This window comes from Syngnathus floridae, chromosome 10 (genome assembly GCF_059516105.1).
Source record: "Syngnathus floridae isolate MCC-2025c chromosome 10, RoL_Sflo_1.0, whole genome shotgun sequence".
Lineage (NCBI taxonomy): Eukaryota > Metazoa > Chordata > Actinopteri > Syngnathiformes > Syngnathidae > Syngnathus > Syngnathus floridae.
The window spans coordinates 8,586,309-8,613,531 of NC_142422.1; the positions used below are offsets into that span (position 1 = coordinate 8,586,309).

At 42.6% G+C, this 27,223-nt stretch overlaps 1 protein-coding gene across 4 annotated transcripts in view; it reads right to left on the reverse strand.

Moving 5' to 3' along the window:
* Positions 1–27,223, reverse strand: part of zfpm2a (zinc finger protein, FOG family member 2a) — a 100,184-nt gene that overhangs the window by 3,796 nt on the left and 69,165 nt on the right. For all 4 annotated transcript variants that reach the window (XM_088388278.1, XM_088388276.1, XM_088388275.1 and 1 more), the window contains 2 exons: positions 806–1,012; positions 16–243 (listed from right to left, as the gene is read on the reverse strand). In XM_088388278.1, coding sequence (XP_088244404.1) covers positions 16–243; positions 806–1,012 — 435 coding nt within the window. The remainder of the gene's footprint in view (positions 1–15; positions 244–805; positions 1,013–27,223) is intronic.

Below are 27,223 nucleotides of genomic sequence, written 5' to 3' on the forward strand. Positions count from 1 at the left end.
CTTGATGCCACTCACCACTGTGTGAGGTGGCCAGGTGCATCTCCAGGGCCCTGGCCCCTGAAAAGGTCTTGTTGCATTGTGGGAAGGGGCACATGCTGGAGCTCTGGTGGGGCCCAGTGTCATTGTCTTCAACAACCGTCTCAGGTTCCCTCTGTCGCCCACTGCAATAGTACATCAGATGGGCCTGAAGATTCCTCTCACTGCGAAACCAGATCCCACATGCTTTGCAGGGGAAGATGTCCTCTAAAGACACAAACAGGAAGATAACCTTTTAGGATACGTACTTGAAAAGGTACGGGGTAGGATGAAGAAAACACTGCACTCAACACACGCGCATTGTCAAATGCATGCTTCTCTGCATTTCTACAAAGCTCGTCTTTCAAAGCTTTTCCTCCAAATTCTTAGCCACAGCCTATTGCTGCACTGCTACCACTGGGCTTGTGCCCTTTCTCAAGGGCAAACAAGAACACTGGACCATCTGCTTACCTCCCCGTTGAGCTGAACCCAGATAGCCCTTGCAAAGTAAACAAATGCACTATTTGCATCAGGCCTGTATTTTGCAATTAACATGTTAGTCCGATCCTCTGAGTGTTTATGTGAACCCTAAAACTTGAAGGTCGTTGGTTCTTATCTCCAATGCAGACACTCATCTGGGTTAATCTACGCTTTGTGGAGACGACGCTCCTTGTTAAGCAGGTGACTATGGGCAAGCTGTGTGTGTGTGTGTGTGTGTTTGGGTGAGTCTGAACAAAAGCGCATCTTATCCGAGCGCAGTGTCTGTGAATGGTGGTGTGCAGATGCTTACTGTTGACAATTGCAGTGGGGAGGATGGAAGCCATTGCAGCCTGCTGCGGCAAGAGCTGGATGCTGTCCAGCAGCCTGGCCGGGTACATGCCCTCGCTCAACGACATGTGGTTGACTGCCTGCAGACGGGAGTCAAAGTCAACTGCAAAAGCCACCAGCTCTTCGCCCTCCATCATGTTCTTGGTGGTGGTGCACCACAGTTGGCCACCTGAACAAAACAGACACGGAACAGATGAATTAAAAGATGTTTACATTGAACATAGATGAGCATCACAATTTGGAAAAACGTGAGCCCCTCACAAGAGCTTAGCAAAATCAGACAACCACTGAAATATAGGCCCTCCATATTATTTGATTGTGTTTTGGTGGTGTAGGCATTCATTTAAAAATCTTCCAAACGTATTCATTAAGTCACAAAGAAGGAGGGGGCTGGGGGTGAATAAGGGGAGGTAAAAGAAGAGAGCCAAGGCTTTAGCTTAGATAATATTTATCTCAGCACATGACAGGTTTTTCAGCCGCACTCCATTTTCCATTGAAGAGATTAAAGTTTTTAATATGACTATTTACAGAAATCTGGCTGGAGAGATAACAACAAACTATGATACGCTCCCGCTAAATGGCAGAATTAGGACATTGTTTCTGCGGAAAGCTGGACAATTAATTAAAGCACGCTGTTAGCTTTCAAAGATGTGCAAACATACCATCGCGGTGTCAGGCTGAGAGGGGACGTGATTTGAGCCCTAGCTGATGCGGAATAAAGAGAGTCCTGAGGAGAGGCGTGAAGGCGGGGGCGCGGGGTATGCGGTGAGAAAGCCCTCGCACATGTGTAACACTGATTACTCATGTTTACATAAACCCTATAAAACGCTAGGTTTAAAACCGCCCGTAAACAATCTTTCTCAATGAACACAATCCACTTCACCCAGGTGGATTTGGAAGAAGTGGTGAAACACCGGCGTCTACAGCAATGTGCTATACCAATAAATCATCAGGTCTGGCCTTGTTATTATTTTGATGCAAAATTGGAGGTTTTGATTTGAGCACTTACTATCTGTAGCGTTGAAAATTACACCATCACAAATGTGTCAAAGAAGTGAAATGGTATTAAAATATGCCACCCATGTGTGCAGGCTTCCTCCCTTTGAGTGTGTGTGTGTGTCTGTGTGTGTGTGTGCACGTCACACATTTAAATAGCAATTCCTATCTGTCGGCCAATCGACTGTGACGAGACGCACACTTCAGGGCGCTCCACTTCATCGTTTTGATTCTGTCATACCGCACACTGCCTGGAGAGGCCCTTTGAATTTTTATCTCCTAATTAAAATAACAAAACTCCTCTCGACTGTCTGCCCAAGTTACAATCAAGGTAGATACAAACGGCGACTGACAATGAAGGGGAATATATCACAACCATAGCCACAAAAGTTTCTCTCTGAATGGATCTCTTTAGCTACGGCACGCTCATACCTTACAAAGAGAATTATGAACAAGGTCCCGCATGCTGAGATACAAATCAGTGTTTTTGGATCAATGGCTTTCAAAGACACTGTAGAGTCTCCTCAGCTAAAAGGAGGCAGATTATGCGGAGTGTGTCGAAATGTTTTAGTGCTTTTGACAGCAGAATATGCAGTCAGATTGCAGCCCTTCAGCCAAGGATGCGACAGATCCATCTGTTGTGTGCGCAAATGCTGGAAATGAGAATGAGAACGGGATGTACCACTTTTTGTCTTCAACACATTTTGCGATATGCAATGTGTTGGAACTGCTGGATCAAGGGTTAAAGTTAGAAGATAAGATGTGTTCATTAAACAATACAGAATCATTCTATTGTTTTTAATACATAACATATGCTAAATAATTTAAAGCAGAGGCACGATGATTAATCGATTAATCAACAACTAATCGGTTATTGAATTAATCAATGATTTGGGATTCATCTTTGGATATCTTTTTTTAATTTTAAATTGTCCAAATCTTCAGTATTTCAGCTTGTCAACAATAAATATTCTCAGATCGCTGTCTACCTCCATAATAGCAAACTGATTATTTTGTGTTGAGTCAAAATAAAAAACATTGCTTTTACTTTGGCAAAATGTTGATCATTCTTTTCCAATTTTCCAACAAGTTACAGACCAAAGCATTAATTAAATCGTAAATAATTTATTTTTTCAATTTCAACTAATTTCCTATTTTTTAATAAAGTGATGTAGATTAGAGCATGTTTTTTATTTGATTCATCAATGAATTGACAAAATAATAAACAGATTAATCAATTATTAAAATAATCGTTAGTTGCAGCACTAATTTGAAGCAGTGCATATATTTATTTAAAGAGGAGGTTTTACACAACCTCCATAAGACTTCTACTATTAGAACAGCATTCAATCAAGGTGCAGTCTAATTAATGCACAAGTGTTCCCAAAAATCACGATTGAAATCATGAAAGCCGGCGAGCTGACCATAACAATAGCGCAATTTGTGCAAATGAATGCATGAGGACCGAGGTCAAGAGTGAGAGCGAAAGTCCAAACGTAAGTCAAGAAACTGGGGGAAAAGGCTGAGAAAAGTGCAGCTCGTGATTTGCACTTGTTTGCCTGCTAACTGTCTGCGCGAAGCCGCCTTTGTGCAGTAGCCAATGCAGTTGGAATGAAGGCTATTGTCTAAATCCTCCTGCAGAGCACCTGATAAAAGAATAAAGAACTATGACATATTCTAAAAACAATGGAGGAATTAAGGCGAGACAATAGGCCAGCTGCCTCATTAAAACAATCAAAACGGCATCCTGTACGTGGTCCAGATAATTAAAAACCACTGCTTCCTAAAGTCTCTCAATACCATATCCAGCAGCTCACTGAGGCCCTGAGACTATAGCTCTGCTGGCTAAATGCCCTCTTCCCTTCTTCCTTTTGATTAATGCTTTATTTGAACACACAGTTGAAGATGAGCATATGAGGCAAATTCATGAAACACATTTATAATGCAACCGCCCCCCCCACCCACCTACCCTCTGTAAGTACTTACAAACTAATCAAACGTCTCAGGATGAATCACCGGGGGCATGTGCCACAAGAGATTTCAAAGTGTAGACATCACAGAGCATTTTCTTTTAATTTCCTCAAGTTAAATGACTTTATAAGAAAACGCTTAAATGGAGGAGAATAGGTACAGTATCTGTGGGGGGAGGCAGGGCCAAGTGAGATACATGAGCCGGATGTTTTTATTTTTTGCTCTCTGCAAACAGCTCCGGCGCTGCCGTATCTTAATGAAGTCGCAAACAAATCTCATGCCTTGTGCAAAGCTGCGAGACAACAAAGCGGCAGAAATAACAGAAGGGCTCGGATAATTAAACTGGCCTGAAGACAGGTATTCAAATGTTGGTGTGTAAACAGCACAACACTTTTAATAGTTTAGCTGTAAAATGCGTAGTTAAGCACATCAGCACTTGCCTCTGCCATCTGTCCAAACACATTAACATTGCAGAGGCCATTATGGATCTGGAGTACAGTTGCACATATGACAGCACGGCTTGAATGGAGCACATGGGAAAAGTAACGGAGGCCCAGGAATGCACCACGTCATTTATAACAAGGTGCACGAGTGGCCTTGCACTTCTAACATTTAGCTCAAGTTGCACAATGTGGAATGTGACCAGCATTGGGGAGGAAGAAATATGGACATAAAATGAGATACCCCACAAGACCTCAGTTGAGCGAGCAGCAAAGAACTCTCTGCATGTACTATGTTTTGCAACTTTTTTCTTGAAAGACCACGTACTGCATGAGTTGTATCACTTTTGTGGCACAAATAAACTTGAATTAAATTACCCTTTGCACATTCTTCATATTGTAAACGAGAACATTAAATCGAAATTTAACCCCGATCGGCATTATTTCCTAAACTGTTTCCAAAACCAGACATGGGCAATCAAAGTCGTAAAAATTATTGAGAGGAAGAAAAGTTTCTAACACCGTCTCGCTGAGCTTAATAAGGATTGTTAAAACATTTTTCTTTGTGTTGGCTATCCAGGCGCAAGCAGCGTACAGCTCCGTTCTCTATTGGCTGTGTGCTAGCCGCTGGTCTTATAATTGTGAAGCGAAGCCAGTGGTGCCTAAAGCCGTAGTGAGGGCTGTAATTAAAGACCTGAGTCTTCTTGTCTTCAAATCAGCTCCAACTCCTCCTGGTCAAATGGGAACAAGCTTCACACACCTACGAATATCAAGTAGCTGCATGCTGTTAAATGTCATTTTTTTTCTTTTTGTTCCATTCTAAATAAAGCCACGTTGGAGGTCAAGTAAACGCCGTATGATGAATCACTAATGGAGGGATGACTAATATCTGCATCTGCACCTGACAGCAGACACAAACTCCAAACAAACCCTCCTCATGAATACTGGCAAATATTTGGACTGTTTGTGGCTGGCTAAGTTGCACACACTCGGGTGACTCGCTGTCACACCATCGTCACAGTCAGAGCAAGCAGAAATGAAAGTGAGCCCACATAGAGCAAGACGAGGATGCCACTCCCACACTTCAACTAGTCTGTTATTGACGATGCACCAAAGTCAAATTTGCAGACAGGCATTTCACTTGGGCACTGACAGATTTAACTCTGTACAGCTCAGGTTCATGACGGCCACTAGGAGGCACTCTTCTCCTGTTCAAGCTACTGGCTAGTAGATGTTGATGCTGTGATGCTGAGATGGAGCCCACATAAGATGAGCGTTTACATCTTTGCTTCTAGGTAAAGATCTTTTTTTGTCATCAGAACTGCATTTGGATCAAAGAGTATCTTTCAACACACAAATTGGACCTGGACAGCACTCACAATAAAAGGCTTGTTTATTTCTCAAAAACAAAATTTCTACAATGCAAGCACCATAATTGTTAAGTTTTAATCCAGCATTGCACATTAGTATTACTATATTTAAATACTGTATGTTTACAGACACGCAGCTTGCCATATGACTCTACAAATGCCCCATCCAGACAAATTTTAGCATCGAGTATTTTTGTCGACATACTGAGAAGCTAATGGATGGCCTTGAGCGAATGACACGGAGGCCACATTCTGCAAATTAAAAAGTCCCTTAGGGAGAAGATACACACACACACACACGCTTCCTTACAGTACACACTCATAACCAATTGCCACTGTACTATACTGGAAAATGTCAGTCAAAAGAATTTATTATTAATTGTTTAAGGAATTACGAGGTGAGAATTGAGTAGGGATATGGCTGCACAAATGTTAAAATCTGACACTGAAATTCAAACATTTGTCATGCGTGTCTCTGGAGATTTTCTATCCAGCGAGAATGACTCTGGCAAGGGGATGTTTGCCTGCTAATAGTCTTATAATAATTCTGAAGGAGAACATAACAGACGTGAATGTGAATCTATTTTGCTCTATTAGAGTGCAAACAACGCCGCAATTTCTAGTCTAATATGCCATATAAAAATAGTTTTTTCCAATTATGCGTTTAATTGAAAAAATTAATATTTCACACTTTAAGCATCGTCGATTTTTGACGATCTCAAGAGGAAACCTTTTAAGAACGTTACTCGCTGGATTTATTACAATTATTTTTGTGTTTTATTTTTCAAAGCAAATGAATTGTTTTTGCTGCACAGGTGATAAAGTAAAGAGGGCAATTTAAACTTTGGGTTCAAATGGATTCTATGCTGTCAGTCAGACGGTTACAGATTCCTACACTGCAAGCTGTTTGCTTGAGCTCTCGCTGTCACGCACGCACACATACTGAGAGAGAAAAAAAAAAAAACTGTTTAAGCAAAGCTCCGCCTGGCTCCTCTACCACACTCTGCTCTGCTTTCTTCTTTTTTTTGGACAGGTCCGTCCCATTGAGGACTCTATTAAGTATCCCTCTCTGCGGGTAGTTCTGCTCATGTCCTGGTTGTGGCTAGTCGACATGTGTTTACCGCGGCCCCTGCTGGGGCGGCAAGCTCGCCGCAAACCTGTCCAGACCAAGCCACACTAATGGGACCAAAAGACCCCTCGTTGACAGGTCACAATTTGATTGACTACCGGTGCAGACGCCTCCTTTCCCTCCAGCTGTGCTCCCCCTCCTCCCCAAAACACAGCCTCCTTCCTCCCTTATCCATCATGGCTCAGCAGAGACATGTGAAGGGCTCACGTTGGGCTTTTTTTTTTTTTTTTTTTTAATTCTGGGAGAGCAGCAAAGCCGCTGCCACGTGCCTCAGTGTCTTCTCCAACATGGCTCCGGCCCTACACCACATGGGCTGGCCATTCTGTGTGTGTGTTGGGGGTGGAGGGTGTATGTGTGGGGGTGTATGGTGGATGCCAGCCTAATGCAAATGCTTGCCGTTTAAAAACTGGGAACCACTCTCTTGCCTTGTCTCTCTCGTTTGGAGAGGTCTATTTTGGCCTTCTGGTGCTGGCAGTTATTTTCTTACTCTCCAGAAGGACAGAGCCACAGAGATGCACCTGTCATCCACTTTGGAATTCAAACGTTATTGTTCGGGTTGTGAAGATTGGAATTAGCTCGTTGAATGTGTTAACTTCATGTATGTTAATTTAGGATTTTAAAACAATATTTAAAACTCTTTATATTGTATACATCAGCATATTGTGGTTGTCCTCTGTATTTCTACACATTGCTTCATAATTTGTATGCGATGGTTATAATTTTCTGTCATTTTGTTAGAAAAGGAAATAATGTGGGACTAAAAGGCCTAATTGCGTCCATCGCATTTTGTCTCGGTAGCTGATGCATCAGGGAGCACACTCGCTGCCCTAGCTCATTGCCATTCGGTCGTCCTGGCAAGCCCCCGCGCTGCCCCAGGTATCACCGCGCGGCCATCTGGAGCCGACATCTGTCTCTCTATTGATCACAAGGGTTTAGCACTTGATCAAACAGACTGCGACAGGAAATTGCTCTTTTCCCCACAGAAAAGGCCAAACGCCTGCGTGAGGGTAATAGAGTGGAACGCCGATGCAGTTGCAGGGCAGCGGGCATGCGGGCGGGCATGGCCGCAGCCACTGTGGAGGTGTTCAAACTTAATGCATCATCACCAACATCCTGTTTGTGATCCCAGATCATTACTGCAATAGCAATGTTCATTTTCAGGTTCTTTCCAATTCTGTAGCTTCATAATTTGAGGCAAAAGGTACTTCCACCTACTCCCTTTGAACATGTACACAACTTAGATCTGCAAGAAAATATTTTTTTTTCTTTCCCATACATTTCATAATTTCAAGTAATGTTTGTATGTTCAACAAACCAATAAACCAAAACATATAACTCTAGATGCATATGTCTGCCATGCAGCAGAGTGTAGTGAACAAAACTATTAACTAAAATACTTGCAGGAGCACAGTTTAAAACTCTAACTAGAACTCAAAGCAACAACACATCAGAAAACAAACTAGACCACCAGAAGAGACAAAACATGACAGCAACCACAATGCAACAAAATGGAGCTCAAAGAAAGCAGAGACCTAAATAGAAGCAAACTAAAGCGATAACAAGAAACACCTGGGACACGAAGGGTTTGAGGGAGTTGATTGGTTAACACAAGGGACCAGGTAGAGCAGCACAGGTAACCCACTAACCTAACGAGTAAGACAAAAAAGGTGCATCAACCAGGATATGAAACCAAAAAAAATATAATTTAAAAACAAATAATAATGCATAATGAAACCCTATAAAAATACTCTATTGCATTGGCATGATCATATTTTTAATGATTAATATAAATGGTTCTAGTGCTGAACTACCCTCAAATAAACCCGAAATGAACAAAGTTGCCTCACCGGAGTTGACGCCTGAATGCTTACTACATTCAGCAGCGACTCTGTGTGCTCCGGCATGCTTTCCGGGAGCTCAGTGTAACATCGTGTTTAGCAAGTAGGGACGATTTCATACTGAAGGTGACATTTATTCAGCATTGTAGAACATATTTAATTGTTGCGGCAGAAAGAAAGATATGTTTCCTGTTGCCTACAGTGTTGGGATTGTCCTTTGGAATATGATGCAAATTTAGGATGAAGAAACTAATTCCTTCCTTGCACCTCGGAACACCCCCTCCACCTCCTCCCCTCAATCCTCCGCCAGCTTCCATCCTCCCCAGACACGAGGATTCTGATTAATCGTGTGACCGCCCCTCGTTTTGCATTTTACACAATCTCACAGTGCCACGGTGAGATGTGCGAGGTGTTTCGCCACTTTTGGCAAGCTGAAAAGATGTAGCCCAAGGAAGAACCAGTCGAAAGTATTACGGGGTAAAAAAATATGACCAGGGGATGTGATAAAAAATTATCAGCAAGTGTGTTTTCCTGTTTGGTTTTAATCTACATTTAATTAAATTCTTATCTGCTGTGTGCTTATGGCTGCATTTGAATGGTGAGGCTGCATTCATTATGAATGGTAAAATTGAACTTGGTACTTTGTGTGTGGCCCAATAAAGGAAGCAGGCTCTTTTTGCAGTGGATGCACAAGCTCCGACAGACGTGCGGGGAAAAAATAAGTCAATTAAGATCGCTCTTTAAATGACTACTGTATCAAAACAAGAGGCGGGAGCATTCTCCATAATAGAATCCCGACAAGGGAGAAAACACATCTGAGTGTTGTTAATAAACATCCCACAGCCAATTCTATTAGTATTAGTCTGTTTATGGAAGGAGCACAGTTGTTGCACAATCGATTTATTAAACTCTCATGATAGTTCCAAATCAATAGTAATGGGTAAAATTGTTTATGAATACTGTGGTCAATGAGGTTAATGGCAGAGGATGGGGGAGATGTCTGCAACATAGTCAAGCGATCAATTCTCAGCACAGAAAAAAAAAAAAGATTCCTCTCCAACATTCTGGTATGCTATTGTCAAAAGACAGCTTATAACAGGCAGGAGCCAAGAACAATATTTCATAGACGGCACCCTTGAAAATCGTCAAAAAAGCCCCCGACTTAGGCCGTGGCAAAATCCCTAAATCTTCCCCTTTGCTTATTCTGAGCAATATAGGGAAGCTCCCTGCTGCCTGCCCATGTTTACACATCCGTTCTCATCTTTAGGCCTAGCTCATCCACGGCACTGACACACGGTGTCGACATGATTAGAGGTCCGCTTTTGCATAGAGCTTGGTGTGCCTGTGTGTGTGGGGGGGCGGGGGGGAGCAGAAAGGATCGGCAGATGAATGACTTTGAGGCGTCAGAGAAGGATCACAGTAGATAATCGCTCCCGACTGCTGTGCTGCAGCGCACGGATCTGGTCTCTAAAATAATGTTGTCAAGCCCCTCTATAGCTTTCCGCAGGTTATCGTCTACATTTTATGTTTGCCGTTTAAATCTTAACAGGACACAAGTGGAACGGGTGAGCAAATATGTCTGGAGTCGGGTGAAGCGGACTGGAAATGTCATTGTGAGGGGTTACGATTAGCCATTGCCGGCTTGCCGGCCGTGGAGATGATACTCTTCAAAATGAATGGCATTCATTCGCCGAACGTCGTATTTAACCTTAGCGAACTGGATTTCCTTCAGAGGGAACGCGGTATCATCAAGCTGACCTCTCGTTATCCAGAGACTTTAACTCACGCGCAAGACAAATACAAAATCTCCCCAAGTGGATTTAAATACACACCCGGACCGAGACACAGACAGTGTGAGTACAGGACGACATAAATTCTAATATCATAAATACTACTATCACACAAACAGAGAGGCCATAAAGTACTGCTGCCTGTGTCGGGGACTATAAACCTCTGGCGTTACTCATCGGGAATAAACACACATGCACAATTTACTGCGCTAGATCCCCTCTTTGTTTATCTTTTAAATAACCACAGTTTATCACAGCTCTGCATAAGCAAATTGCATGCAATGCGTGTTGTTTTAACATTTGATATGCTGTCCAGAAGATTCATTCCTTGCTATGAATTCAATTGTCTTTGCAATATCCCGCTGCGGCGCCATAGGCATCAGGCCCCATCACCTGTTCGTTATCGCCGGCCATCCTGTTTGGGAGCTCTTGAAACAGTGCCACCGCATTGACTCTCTCTTAACAGCAGGTCCCTGAACTTCTCACGCTTGACGGCGGTGGCTGCAAATTACGCTAACAACTAATTAACATCATAAAGCACGTTCCGACGAACGGACGACACCTGCAACCTTCATTTGCACATGCTAAAATTACCTGTGCTTTTATTTGCAGATAACATGGATTTAGAAAAACAGGTTGAAATTTCTTTGTAGGATTGGTGCCACCAGGTGTCATTCCGTGTGTTCTGCAAAAGGCCGACAGGACAAAATAATAATTTTCAAAACAGAGCGCTGGCAAAATTCCTAAAGCTGTTTCCCCCTCGCCCCTTCTCCCTTTAGAAGAAGGTTTGCGTGAACCTTGAAAGAGTGCATAGCCGTTTGCTGGGCCTGAAATAACACATTCCGTTTCTAATTTATATTTGAATATAAAATATTTCCAGGCATGCTGCAGACATGGACTTCCAGTTACTGGTCCGAATAACAAAGTGCCGCCTGTCAATCCGAGACACTTTGCTGGCTGGCTGAACTAAGCTGGTTTAGACTGACAAGACGGAGGAAGCTTCCCTCTCTGGAGTTTTCCATGAGTCCCCCGGCTCCTTGCCACTGAGCCTTGCAGCCAGAGAAGATGACCATGATACCGTCAAGAGTTTCTGTTCTTTGAAAATGTGTGTCTGAAGCGTCGGGCAACTTTGGCGGGCAAAACAGTTACTCACTCCCAGCTCATTACAGAGCCACATAAACGGCCACAGCAGTAATACGGCTTTAATCTTCACCAAATCATTCTAAATGTCAAGTCGGGGCCGGGGACTTCCGATTCTACTTCTCCGATTGCCGAGGCCGTCCGCCCTATTTGCCGAATTAGCCGTTCGATGGCTGCCAGATCCCCCGGAACGTTCGAGCCTTTTGTTCCAGCAGTCAATGCAACATTAACACAGCCTTTGAAATGGTCTCCATTCCCTTCCCCCTCAAAAAAGCCCCAAACGTCTAAATATGAAAACAGATGATACCCGTGCGCGTGTACATAGCCCACCCATAGCTCCCCCTTCTTTTCCTTTGGCTCTCTTAATGAGACGCAACATCGCTGTCTCTCCACTGAAGGATCCACACAGTCTGTATGATAGAGAGACTGCGGCTGTTTATTAATAATGAATTTGGATGTTTGCATGTGGAATGTTATCAGCTCGCACACAATCCCACCAATAGTTTGCCCTGATGGGGTAGCTGGGTTGCTCATTAGCAGAACATATTTAATCCAGAAGTTTCTTATCAAATGTCACACCTGCATCTCTAAATGGCATTTTCACATTCATTCGCCTGTATTTGGGAGATGAGGCTCCAAGGTGCTTTGCAGAGATTAAGAAGGAGAGAGAGTGCAAGCTTATTTTATCATTTAGCGGGTCTGGAAGGAATCCAAGGAGTTTTTGTCTTGTTGTTGTAATTAGAAAGCCTTTTAAGTGATAACGCCTGCAACGGAATATGAATACGTAGCGATCAGGCCAGTTCCCCCCTCTCACTTTTCTTCTCTTGGCTTTTTCTAAATTGTTGAATGCAGACTTTTTGTTCTGTGTACAACAAGGATTAACTCACAAGCTTCTGAAGTTTAACGAGAGCCTTGAAATTTCTCACTCTGACTCGACGATATTTATTTTTTTTCTGCTCGGAAATGGACAGTGCTGTGGTGCAATTAGTTTTCTTAACCCATGAGCAGAAACAATGGACTTCTTACGCATTCACAATAACCAAAGAATCTTCCATCCGTCACTACATGAATGCGATCTTTAATGAATAAAGGGCCTTGGATATTTCCGTTGTTTTGAGTATCGCAAATAGAGAAAGGAGTCACTCCTACGCATTTCGTCCTAGCGTATATTCCAGAAATGCAGCTATCAGGCCAGATAAGTCCAAAACTGAGAAGTATTGATCCAGTAATAGTCGTTCACACTTTGACTCTGACACCTTAACCCTGCAGACATAATGTCATAGCCTCTTATCCTTTCCTCTTAACACAGTCTGCCTATCTCCCACAGGCTGTCACCTCTAGTAATACGCTTCTCAAAAGCCCCCTTAAATCACAGAAATCATTGCACTTTCAAACATTATTTATTTTTTCCTCCTCTTAAAAGTGAATCATGATGTACAGTTCGGTTAAAGGTTGTTGCTTTGTCCCCGCGTTGCTCTCCTCCTCCCTCCTCCACCTAGATCCACAAGCTCTTTCCGTCAAGGTAATTCTATTTTATAACATTGGGAGAGCTTCTACACAGCAATTACTATGTTCGGTCTGTGTAATTGTGTAGGCTTACAGCGCATGACAAATATCGTCAAGCTAGACCCAGCACAGTGATCCCACGTGCATGCTGCTTTAGACGTTTTCATTAATTGAAATCGTCACTGTGTAACCGTTCAGTACTACACTCTGGCAGGTATGAATGAAGGCTGCTCGAGCTTAATTACTCTGCAGCCAAGTACGCATTGTCAAAACCCCAAATGTCAAGCTTTATATCTGCTACAAATCACTAGTTTAATAAAGTGGGAGTGATAATTAGTGATCACTAAAGCATCAAAATATTAATGAAAAATACAAGCATGAGTCTAAATATCCTTGTCAAATACAAAAGCCTGTAAATGATCAAATGCGTTGCAAACTTTTTGAGAGTAGCTAAGCTGTGGCAGAGGAATGTCAAACGTTGACATATGCAAATTGTTTGTATTATCTTGGAGGCAGTAGAGATCCTGCCTAGGTGGGGATGATGCAGCTCACAGCAACTTCTGAGCAAGGTTTAAGCACAAGGGGCTCTAATTAGCTCTCCGAGGGCTGGAGTTTCTGATGCACCTTTCACAACAGCCGTTGGCAAGTTGAAGACTAAGTTGGAGGGCTCCATATGTTGCCCGCGAGGCCTTGGAGACCATTACTGATCCTGTGCGCATCTTGAGACACTCCCCAAAAGGAAAACCCATTTTGTAGCTCAAATGGGAGAGAGGGAGAGGAAAACCAAATAAAATATATATTTATAGTATATTCTACAAAAAAGTTCATTTAACAATGCATTTTATTTTTCTGTTTTTCGGAGCTCGAGAGATATTTCACCCAAAGTATAATAACAGCGGGCATAACAAAGAAGACTCATTAGGGAAGCTGCATCCACATTGCTGATAGCTGCCCTTAAATTACTCATACAATTAAGGAATCATTAAATGGTCATGGATTGTTTTCGTTTTTTGAGGCTGATTAATGCAATTATTATTTCAGTGGCACATTGTCTCACAACATCGGGGCAAAACCAACGAAAGATGAGCACAATATTTTTGCAGCAATTTACAATCATGATGGTCATGACTGTGCAATCTTTCTTTTTTTGTCTTTACTGTTTGTATAGCAGTTGACCTCTTCCCATCTTCTGTCATTATATTCCAACTCTGCTTTTGACCGTGGAGCTGCCAAAAAATGATCTACCACATTTAACTAATGTGTCACTTGCTCTCTTCTTCAACTTAGTCTCTTGCGCTTTATCCAATCTTCCATCTTAAACTTGGAGTAATTTAGGGCAATATTACGGAGTGCATGTCATTAGTCACAAATGAAGCAGTTAACCATAAAGGAGCGTGAATTGGATATCTGCACCGGATTTTCACAAGTGATTTTCATAAGTGAGGATAGATGGTTGTAAACCAGTGCAAAGATGGAAACTTATTACTGAATACGTGTCTTCCACTGCCGATTCTCATGACTCACATAGACAATATTATTTCGCCAAATAGAATAGATTACAAAGATGCCATTGATGCTCTCATTACTCCTAAGATCTATTTGGTTTGAATACATAATACATTAAATTGGGACATTTTACACAATTTCTCTAGAACCCCCAAACATGAGTGGTCAAATCACTGTGTTGTGTAAATAGACAGGAGGATAGAATGGGCGTCTCGATAAGAGAATACAGTATTTGTTCAAACCAAGGCTTTGGGCGTCTGATTGTGACTAACAACTTTCTTTTGTTCTCAGATTAGGTTTCTTCTGTACCAGATGTTAAATCAAGCCGTTACAGTTCACCATCCAACATTAGATTTTTGAGCAAAGAATCACGCCCTCCATGCGCTACAGGCCGAGGTACCGTCCCTCCTATTTGTTGACGACAGCATAGAGGATTGGAGGTCTCCTGAATCCAGGCTGTTGCTGGGGCTAAGGGAACTCTTGTTATGTGCACGAGTGAATCCACGGAGCAGGCATAAGGGGATAAGTTGGAAGGCGAAGAAGACAGAGAACAAACCTGGCAGGCACGTTGAGGCCATGCCAGGCTTGCCTGCGCCACGCAGTGTGGCAGAAGGGCAGTGCCAGAAAATGTGGCAAGAGGAGGAAAGATCAAACAACAAGGGCTGCAGATCTCCACCAATCTGCTTTGTATTAATGCCAGAGCCAAGGAGCAGCTGAACCAGACGTGATCCTCAATGTGTGTGTCTGTATGACCATTTGCGGCTCACTGGATCAAATTAACAATGGCCCGGTGGCACAAGAGACACAGTCAAAACTGTTCAACGGTAGGAAATTCCCAAATTTGAAACATAGGAATAATGCACGTTGTTGATGTAAATTTGCATATTTTCTTTCTAATACAACACTCACATTTTTTTACATTCTGCACGTAAGTATGGACATAAGACATGCGGTAGTATGGACATGCCTGTCAGCTTCAGCAGTTTGCATCCTGCTCCAAAAATTGTATTTCCATATAACTGCAATAAAGCAAGCAGACGGAAAATGAGCTCCACGCTGCCATCTCTCCCTCCCAGACAGATGGCAAAATTTGTCAATATGCTTTCCAAAATTACGCGGAAATCACATGCTCTATGTGTCTGTCTGCTTGTCTATCTGACGATCTATGCTTTCCATATCATCACAGCCGTCGTTGTCAGAGTGTTTGGACTGGAAAAGGAGGGGTGTGCCGCTTTTGGCATGATGAAGCACGGTGGTGTTGAATGGGATGAAGACCAAGCAATAGCGTTTGAAGTTGGGATTCCATGGCAAGGAGTTGTTTTTCTTTTGTGTCTCTATAGGATGATGATGGGTGGAGTGAGAAAAGAGCCTGTCTTATGGCAATGCATGATGAACAGCCTGCGATTTGGAGAAACCATTTTGTAGTGCTGGGCCCTTTGAGAAATGTGGGAGGAGAGCAAATGTTTGAGGAGCAGATGCTGCAAATGCTGCATCTCCCATTGGCTCGTGTATTTTGGGGAGTGACACAGAGCCTCTTATGACAATATTAGCCCATATCCCTCCTTGTCTCTCTCAATAGAATCTTGAACTGCAGGCTGATAGTGCTATCTCTGCTGATATAAGTCTCTCCGCAGCAAAAGCGTGAAAGGCCCGCTGTTTTGGAGAAATCTCTGCTCAAAATCTTGTCAGAAGGAAATTGCGTGATACCTCTGCTATTCACAATGTGAGATAAAATTGCAGAAGTTGGCAGCATGACTATCTTGTCATGTAAATAATTCAACAGAGGATTCCTCCATCTGTTGTGTATAAAATAAAAGACGTCTTATGCGCAAACACAATAGAGATTGCTGAGACGGTTGTTTAAAAGCAATAATAAAAAAAAAAAATAGTAACACATTAGTCGCAATAGTTTTGCTGGAAGCTCACGCTTCAGTGATTGGGATCAGTGAAAAATACAGAAATAATATCCAGTAGTTAAAAAAATTATCACTGGGATGAAAGTGGAACTGCAGATGGCCGAACAGTCTGATTCTGGACGGAGCCAAACACAGTGGCCAGAAAATTGCATGTATACATTTGGAAACTGCACTGTAGAATGATCACAAACACAATCCGCTGAGGAGACTCAGGCCCCTTCTGCCTCTGTCTTTGTGTCCCGCTCGAGCAATTACGCCCAGCTCAGTGTTTTCAGATGGGAACGGATGGGGGAACGCTGAGTGCAGACGAGCGTCTGTGTGTGTGTGTGTGTGAGTGTGTGTAGGGGGGGGTCTTGTGAAAAAGTCATTTTGCTCCTGAACTCTTCAGTTCCGGTCATGCTCCGTACCAACGCAAATTAAAACCCCCAGTAGCCTATGTAAATATGGTGCCTACTATGCTGCGCTTTAATGAGCCATGATATGAAAGACATCTAAAACCAATGGAAAATAACTGTCCACTTAAAGGTGGGGTGCATTTGACAGGTGACTGGTAGAGGCAGCTTTAAGACAAGGTTGGGTGCACGGTGACGGGGGCAGACCAGATCTGGCATCCAGGAAGAGCCTCGACCTATAAGTGGCAAGCCCGGGGAGAGTACTAAGTAGTTTTCCAGTCTCCGACATGTTCAAGAATTATGGGTAGCAGCACTGGAAAAAGTGGTAGGTGTGGTTAGCGTTCGTATCTAGATTCAAAGGTTGTGGGCTGCTCTTTGGTGTAATTGAAAGGATCTAGTCAAATATCGTACCTTATTTGAGCTGACTGTCAGAACAATAAAAATCACGCAACGCGCACAATCAATCCTCCAATAATCTGTTTTTTCAAAGAATTTGATAACCTGATCAGTGAATCAAAAATGTACAATGCAAGTGTACCATGAGTGTTTTTCATCATGTTGTTTTGAAACATCCTCTCCACCTCAGTATGAACCTCTAATTGGACAAATCCCTGTGTATGCATTACATTAATGAGGCTGATCATGTTTATTGTTAAGATTATGGCTTTATTTGTACTCACAGTTGAATTACAAAGAAGATGGCAAAGGACGGTAAGTGAGAGGAATCTAATTTAATATGTTCCACTTACAAATGTGGACAACGGACAAACCAATGTGTATATTTCCAATCTGCAGGCTATTTAGTTTGTAAATCCGAAGTAATGTTGTTTCAAACACAACACTGTCGGCGATAAAAGGTAAAAAGTGAATTTCTGGCTGGTGAGCACCACTGTAGTCAAGCCATCTGACAGAATAAGGACCAAACAGAGAAACAAGACAGTGGGGTGCCTCATGAATGTTGACTAAGTTGAAATTTGGCTGAACACACTCTTCAGTCAACTATGTGCAGAAGAGTACTTTTGTTTCCTTTTGCAAGCTGCCATTTTGTTCTTGCTGTCCCCTAAAATCACACATCTAAAGTAAAACAACGGATAATTCAGTCATCTAAATCAATACATCCATGGCGTTAATAAGATTTGTACTAAAGCATGACCAGCATGCCAGGTTATATGGCCATAGCAAAAAATAGCAAAGTTACTCAAATAACATTTCTGGTCAATCCATCCGTGCTGTGGCTTCACTGCATTGATGGAAAAAAAAAAGAAAGAAAACCTTCATGGGAGCTGCTATGAGAAGATGCTGATAAATCTGTCTGACCAGGTTGGGTCTCTCTCTGTTCTGCTCTTCTAGCTCAGATAGTAGAGGCACTTTACAAGGAGCCATCTCTCGCCCTGGCAACTTTGCGTGACCTTGCGGAGCTGAATTAGACTGTAAAATTGATTCAGCTCCTGTAATAAAAGAGCATACACATTATCAGCATTCTAATTATAATTAATACAAGCAGCAGCGGAAGACCCATTATTTATGATAGTGGCTCATAGTAAGCAAACAATAATAATAATCAGCTGCGTATTTTTATTGATATGATGATGAACGACTTTCCCCCCTGCACACAAAACAACAATAGGATGTGGCTGATCACACAAGTGCTGCTTATTTCATTGCCACTTTCTTTCACCCCATCGCCCCTCTTGCCTGTCATTTATTCAACCTCCCCTGCTTTCTTCTTTCATTAGCATCGGCTTAAGTCCCTAACAGTTTCTGGGTTTGCATTCTGGTCCGACTTATGCCCTTGTGATCTCGTGAAATATCATCAATCGGGTCCTGTGCTAATTGAAAGTATGCATAAACCAAGCATACACGGAATACTCGGATGTTGTTTTTGTTTGTTAGCTTAAATCTGGGATGCATAAGTTGGCAGGTATGCAGCTTGATCCTAGGGAGACCGGACTTGGCAAGTTCATGCCACTGTACTCTGCGTTGTTAACTCTGAGAAAAAGCCAAGCCAGAGAAAGCAGTCAGGGGACTCATACAGCTAACCTACATGAGAACAGAAACTGTCAGAAATAAACCACAAAGTTGTCACAAAAGGCAATGGTTCATATTGATATCAGAAGGTGTTATCCCTCAGACCTCTAACCCTATACCCCCAAAATGAAGACTTTTCTTCAGCAAAATAAATTACAACTAATGATAATTTTCCTCCAAGTGGATTTCTGAGAGTCTGAAAAATCCTGTGATTCTCACTATTTTTAAAGACCGCTCAGGTGCTTTACAAGATTAAAATACAGCATTTTCTCAAAATAAAAACAAATACTTTTGGCAGGTAATAAGAAATCAAGACACGCTGCCGCACATTCACAGTGTAAAATAAAAACATTGCGACCCTTATATCTTGGTTATCACTTATAATTAGGTGTTGATGTAGCTTATGCCATTTCCCTTGTTTGATAATTATAGTCCATCCTGGCTAATTTTGCAGAGAGTCTCAAAAATGATTATTTGTGCCTATCTTCCTTATTAATTCTCCTCACAAATCCTTGATTATTTTCCAATTCTATCCTCTGATATCTTTGGCTCTGTTTGTTTGACTCTCTCCACCACTGAGCAGTCTGCCTTCCCTCTCAATCGCCTGTTTTGTTTCCCATTTTAATGAACAGTTGGATTCTTTTATTTCTCTACAAGTGCTGGATTTGCCTTATCACCCTCCGTCCCTTTGAGGGTTGCCAATTGGTTTTATCCACGGTTGTATCATTTCTTAGGCTTCCTCTTTTTTTCTCCACAAAGAGAAAGAACCACTTCGTCAACATGCCTCTCCGGAGCCAGAGATTAAAAACCTCAACATCACCTACCTTCCAGCGCTACTCCCAACTGGTTTGTGTAAAACTCAATTAAACTTGTCCCCACTGAATTTCACATTACAGTACATTAAAAGGAAATTCTTCAAGCGTGCTGACAAAGCCCACATGTGACTTCAGAGCCGCAATTTAGAGCCCCGCAAAATGTTGGACTCTTCGGGGTTTTAGCCTTATGCTTAAAGGCGCTTAACACAAAACAAAGTAAAATGTTTGTGAGGGGGAAAAAAATACTCTGTGACTTATTTATTCTGTTTGCAGACAATGTGAAGTCAAAGCATGTGCTTGACACAAGCAATAAGGTTTCAGTCTATCAATTAGCTCCCGCTGGTACCGTGTCATGATTAAACGTAACCAGCCTTGAAAGAAAGCCAGACATAATGGTGGTTGTCAACCATGTGACACTTGCAAATTGTTGTGATATGCAGATTTCAATCTTTAGAGATTTGTAGATCTGTATTTCAGAGCCCCTTTTGAGTCAATAACAAATGACTCCGCTGGCTGCATACAATCTGTCTGGGTGAAAAGGCAGCGTTCAGTCAGGCATCGCAGGTCCGTGTGCACGTTAACTTCATTCATATGTGATAATGTGCTTTCGACGACATGATAGCAAAGCTGACTATCTGAGGAGGAGGATGGCAAGAACAAACATTGTGAGATTTTTTTTCTCTAATGCTGAACAGGAGGAAAAAAATAAGACTTGGCTTCGATTCAGCCAGGTCTGCTTTACAAGATGACAATCCATCCCTCCCCCTCACTCTTTTTCTTGTTCTTCCCACACGGGCGTCCCTCCCCAACAGCACAAGAATTTAGGGCTTTGAAGCCTCTCGGTGCTCTTCGACATTGTAAAATGTGCATGTTCTCGTCAGGCTGTCAGCCCCAGGAAGGTGTTTTCGTGCTGAGATTAGTGGACAAGGTGCAGTCTGTGTTTTTGGCCAAACATGCCCATGCTTTGACACAAGGGGGGACTCTGACTCTAACTGGGCAACGCACCAAGATCACTCCCTCTTGTCTCCTCTTCTTCTTCCTCCTCAATCCTCTCCAACACATGACATGTGTCACTGCCACAGATCTGCACTGGAAGATACAACCAGTTCAAGGTCAGGGCAAATCCCCAAAGCGTGGAAGAGGGACGGAGACATTATGTAAAAACCGTTCTTTTTATACGAGGGACGATGTAAAATGTTAGATTTTCTAAAACACTATATTTCATGGTGTGTTAATGTCACTATTAAAATGTTAATTGGACAAAGTTGGGATCTCTGAATGTGCTCATTTAAAAAAAAAAAAAATATATATATATATATATATATATATATATATATATATTAATTAAATAAAATGAAGCAGGGTGATTATACATAGCTGGAGTCTATTGTTTATTTGTTTCCCCAATGACATAAATCTCAGGGTACCTAATATTTCAATTAATTCACATGCAAATATGCGTAAAAGGTTATCATGCAATTTTCTACATCTGGAGTTGCATGGCGTCAGTAAAAACTTCCCTGCAGGATTTCACCAACATCCAAATAATAATCAGAGCAAATGCAGTGCTGAATCCAGGTGAACTGAGAAAGGAGGGAAGAAGGGGCACTGTGTAATTATTTGGCACTTACAATGTCCCACTCTTCAGACTTGGGAGTATGGTGAGCAGAAAATCTGTTTACTATGGAGCTGAGTTCCCCTCTCTTGTGTGTGGATGAAGTATTTGAATAATTCATAGAGAGTGCCATCGGCGTATGCAAAGGAAAAGTGTCGCAGAATATCTCACCCAAAGATGGAATTCTCCATTATGTGCACTGTGCCCGTTTTGCCCACCTGACATAATGTAATTGGATAAAAGTCAGATTCTGACTATGGAGAGGCTAAATAAGTCAAAAACTCTGTGCAATGTGCTAATTGACTCAAAAGCAGCTAGAGGAAAATAATTTATTCTCTTTTTATTGTATTTATCACCAACACTTCATTACTTTTTTGCAAGAAATAGTGGAATACATTTACGTACAAGCCTGTGTTCAATATGCATGACCTTTCCCAAGTACAACAACGCATAAAAAATAGCTCTTGAATTAGAATGAATTATTCTGATTGGGTTGAGCAAAGTTATTTTTGTTGTCATTATTGTACTCCTGGTGACAACTTGTCTCATTGGGATGTGGCAGACTGAAAGAGTACTTTACATATCAAAATGGCGGAGCCTTTCATTTAAAGAGGCTTCTTGTTCACAGAAAACATTAGTATTGACAGGTAAACCCCCAGAGATTACAAACGGTGGTCTAATTAGTGTGTCTCTGCGATACAGTACTTACACATCCCAACCGAGGGGTGTAAGGAAGGCGAGTGAAACAGACAAAGGCACCATTCGAGAGAAAGAGAAGGGACGGTGATGGATGGATCGGCCGTGCAACTGTAGCGAGCATTCCGATGGTTGTTTAATTCCTGACATGAAATATTACCTGCAGCCCTCCACTGAGCAGACCTGCGTGGATGGCATGAGAGATAGCCTCCGTCCCTCCACTTGAGGAAACAAACAAACAAACAAACAAAAGCTCCGAGACCCTTGACCTGACAAAGTGAGTGCAGCTGATAAGTTAGCGCACAGTTTCTCCTCTTTTGCTTCTCACTCAGTCGTGTCTTGTTGCCTTTGGCCTCAGTTTCACCTTGTTACATCAATGCTGTCCTATTAAAGGTAATGCTTGCTAAATTCTCGTAGGGATTCTATTTAATATTTGTCACTCTTGAAAGAAAAAGGGGAGTAGCGGAGTCTACGATAAATCTTACTTTTGCTGGCTAAGGGCGTCTATCTCTTGAATAGAATAGAATTCAGTCCAAAACACTGCTGCGCGCATTAGGTAGCTGTGCGTTTAAGCCTTCTCCGCCATGATCAAACCAGGATTTATGAAGCATCATAACTCCCGACAACATCCAGCGGCTTATTAATTTTATATATTTCTGTCCATTCCCTGATATTCCAAGCCTTGACAGTCACTCAAGATAAGCCAAAAGCGTTCTGACAGGATGGAGTGTGTATATATTTTTCAATGTTCTGCCACCACCGTCCATTTGAATTGTGTTAAAAAGAAACCTGTGGTGTAATTTGTCTGTTTGTTTTTGTCTTTGCACACTGCTGAGACAAAGGGACTCACCAAATAGGGACAAAGAAGGTAAGAGAAGATGCACCTTCACAGTATGTTTATGGAAAGAATGAAGAACGCGCCTATGATTGGTCACTTTTATGAATTTAGGGGAAATCGTGTAAAAACGTATTTATCTTTAATCTATAATTAATGGATGTACATTGGTATTTACCAATCCAGGATCAAACAATCACATTGTGGTACTAGTAATTGTATTGTAAAGATAATTCTTTAAAATGGCGGGTACCCCCAAATGGAGAACCGGAAGGCCACAAGCATGTGATGTGCTTCTGATTGTACATCCTTCACATCTCCTGCCCTCCTCTTTCCTCGCCCAGATGGCCTGTAAGTATGGCGTCCAGACGGACCAAATAACTGGCCCACAGTGGCTATCACACCCAGCAGTCTCTGACAAAGACCCTGGCCAGCCACGGTGACTGAAGCAAGCAGTGGTGAGGAAGCAAGCAGGATGTAATCTCCAGGAGCTGTTGATAAAGGGAAACGCACAGGGTTTGGGTCAAAGGGATTAAAATGGTGGAGGTGCTGGGTATAAGAAGGAAGGGGCTGCGGAATCGTGGCGGGAGCAGCGGGCGAGCCGCCCCATAACAGTGAGTAGTGTGGAGATTACAGGGGAAATGGTGCAAGGGGGATTCCTGTGAAGAGATGGAAAGACATAACTCTATATGGCATCGGGACATGGCATTAGTGGTCGTCATTCAACAGTATGCAGGCTTAGCATTCTCGGGGCATCAGGTAGTAGTGCGTTGCTGGCTCGGTGACACTCGGATGCTGAAGGTGACAAGTACAAGGTAAACTGGACTTGTAATAGCAAAGAAAGTTCTTATAATTGCCCGAGTCACAGACTCACTCGAGAACTTTGTTTCTGCTTTCACTGGCTGTGTGACTGATTGTCTAAATATTGCCAATGCCGTGAATGGAAATGACATTTTAAATTAAGAAGGCCAACCACGCTGAGTGAAATCAAGCGGGGGGGATGTCGAAGGTTTTAACTGAGCCTTTCATGCCTATGCAAACCTCACATGCTTTGGATAGAGTTCTATCAACCAAACATGTGGTTCACCTCTCCGTGAAAATAGGGCAGATATGTGACTGCAACCTCTCTCGGGCAGAGCCAAATACTGTACCCATGGCTTCCATTTCACAGTCGGCGGGTGAGCCGAGTTCAAAAGTCTTACATCATTTTTCTTTCAAGAAGCCATCCAAAAGGCTCACATTGCAGTTACATTTCAAATTGAATAGACTTGTGTTTCAAACCGTCCAGCTCTCTTTGACTATTCTGGCCACTGGAGCGATGAAAGATTGGTTACTACTCACTGCTCAGGGGAGCACAAATGAAGTGGCTTTGACGGAGTTAGGAGAAAGACTGCATCAGTGCCCCGCCATCTCTTTCTTTACCTCCGCACACGTTTTTTTTCTTCTACCTCTCTCCTGATGCTTCTTCTTGTCTGTCCCATCTTCCCGCTCCCTCCCTTCCTTCCCTCGGGCCTTCAGGATGGATGGACCTGTCTGACCGGGGCGACACTGATGTCCGCTCTTCCACACTTCCCTACCTACAGCACGCCTGTCTTCCCTCTCACCGCTGTGTCCACTCACATTTTTTTTCATGGAAAAGAGGCACCCATCTCTGTCAACCAGCAGTGTTCAGAACTACATGGCAGGTTGTTACTTCCACTGAGCAAGTTCAGTTTTTTTATGGCTCTCTGTTTCATCCATTGTGGGAAGGATTATACAAAAGTATAGAACCAAATTCCATATAATAAATAATCAGGGCATATACGGGGATTTACAGTACAATCTAAATGTGCACAATTTGGTGCTGATCCTAAAAAAGATTGTTTGGTACGGGTCTGCACTTTACTGATTGGCATTCTATCCTCTCCCCTCTATTATAATCAACAAGAAAGTCAAACCCCAAAGGAGTTACACGCATTTCGTCGTAGGAAATAGTGTGGAAACATCATTTTCTTTCTGAGAAAGATTTAAAATCTGGGAAAAAAAGAGGTAAATCAATGTCAAGGTATAAATTGTGCTCAAACATGGACCTGTATTACTACTGGGGTCAAATAGTAGATGATGCTGGATTATTCAAACGTTACATACTGTTTGAAACAAAAATAGTTGCTGCCTCCCTTTTCACCATTGCCATTTGTCACTGTGCTCAGTGCTTTAACAGGGGTCCAATTGCTTAGATCCTTTGACCAGATCACCCGATAAACCGAGTCTCAGATAAGGTACTAATGTTAGAGGTGGGAGAGAGAATAAAAACAGTGATATCACACCGATACGCTTCTTTAAAGACTATGCTGTTTTTCATGCAGGTGGCTGTACAATCAATAAAATGGATTAACTGCAAAGCTATGTATAAAGGTTATCAACAAGTTCTCTTTCATGAACACACCAGCGACCCCACAAAATGTGTTGAGCTATTTCTCTGAGGAAAATCTGATTATGATTTGCCCAACCTGAGGATTAATTTTCAAGAGATATAGTATATATATAGTATGTTATTGACCGAAAAATGGAAGCTGAATGTGAACGTTAGATGGCTTGAATAGAATGCTTGCAACTCGGTTCTCTCGTATTAACAGTCAGCATTATGTCAGTGCTGCATGTGGTGTTCCTTCTCAGAACCCCGGACGCCATATGCCTGATCATCCCCAGCCTGCTTCGCTAGATTTCACCTAAATCAACCCCACCGAGGCTTAAACCATGTGCTTTGCCATCAGCACACATGGACGTACTGTCACACAGACCCAACCCTGCACCTAAAAAATAATAACATTAAAATCAGTTTAGATGTACAGAAAGTGCTTTGTCTCTCGTTAAAAAAAGCATTGACACACATTCACAACATACTTGCATGCGTGTGTGTGTGCATGTGATCTGACCAATGGCACGCAACAGCAGGGTTTTATCCTAAAGCTCAGTGACAATGCTTTTCACACCTACTTAGCACAGCAGTGATGGGGGCGGTGGGCTGGATCATAACCAGGCCCGAAAAGCGAGCTAAGGGCTTTTGGAAGATATACACTGAAGGAACTCTTTAATTACTGACTCAAGATCCCAGAGTAGATTAAAAAGCGAGCCGGGGCTCATTTTCATATCAGCGGGATTTTTCAATGAATATAAAAATGGTCATTGATTACGCCGTTAAGAGGAGGAAATATAAAGCGCATATCATCACATTAACTTGTGGTGATTAATGTAATAAAATGTGATCTTTTACACCCCATCTGTAACGAACAGATTCAACACCAGAGAGACATGCTCCAAATATTAAGAAGCAGCTCCTCAAAATCCAGTTAACCACTTCCCTGTTCAAAGACAGAGAAAGTAATAAGAAAGTAAATCCTAATGCAGCAGACAGTGTGAACATGGAGGGATGAGCGGCAAAACTGACTAATACGCTCTTTTAACCTTTGTGTGTGTGTGTGTGTGTGTGTCTTTGCTGCCTTCCCTCTCTCTCGCACAAAATGAGCCTTCCTGAATGATCAATACCAAAGTATTTCACACCATTGATTATACCATTATGGACACGTTAAATGTGTGACACACTCCCATGTGGGCACATTAACCACTGCAGCCGGCCGGGGAGAGCGAGGAGGAAGGATCCTCTTCAACTGCTGTTTTTGTTCCCGGTATTTTTCCCTTAAATGCGGTGCTTAAAGCGAGTTCAGTGCGGTCCAGGTACTTCACTCAGATGATTATAATGCCACGAGGGTGCAATGCATCACTCTTATTAGCCACACTGGAGCACAAAGGTATCATAATTAATGGCCGCAGCAGGATTGAACGCTGCCCTGACATGGAAAAGTGGGCCTACTTAAGCTCTACAAGGCATTTAAATATGCAGAGTGAATGGCACAACCCAAACCCTCCTGCTCGAAGGACAGCCCACGCTCATTAGCCCGACACCCTCAATGGCACTGATACAAGGGCGAGCGGCTATTCTCGCCGACACACACACGAGCTGATCACGTCTCAAAAATGCAAGAGCGCATACAACGTGAAAAAAAAAAATATTGCGTTATTATCTATGAAGAAACAATTTAGTACTCATCAGCGCCCATCACTCCCTTTACATGCGCTCCTTCTATTGTTGTTTTTGTCTGGGGGTTTAGCCTGCGGTGAATGCAGATGGACATTTATGTGTCAGCAGCCATTATGCGAATTTTCAGTAATGGCGTCTAGTGTGTGTGTGTGTGTGTGGCAAATGTGGGTGCAGTGGCAGAGCGTGTCGTCTGGTGCCTGCACTATACAGTCTAGCAGGGAAACAGCCTGCCCAGCGGGAGAACAATGCACATAAAAGGCTGCTGAAGGAAGCGTCTGGAGCTGACGGCTTTCACATGGCTCTGAATGGAGCGCTGACA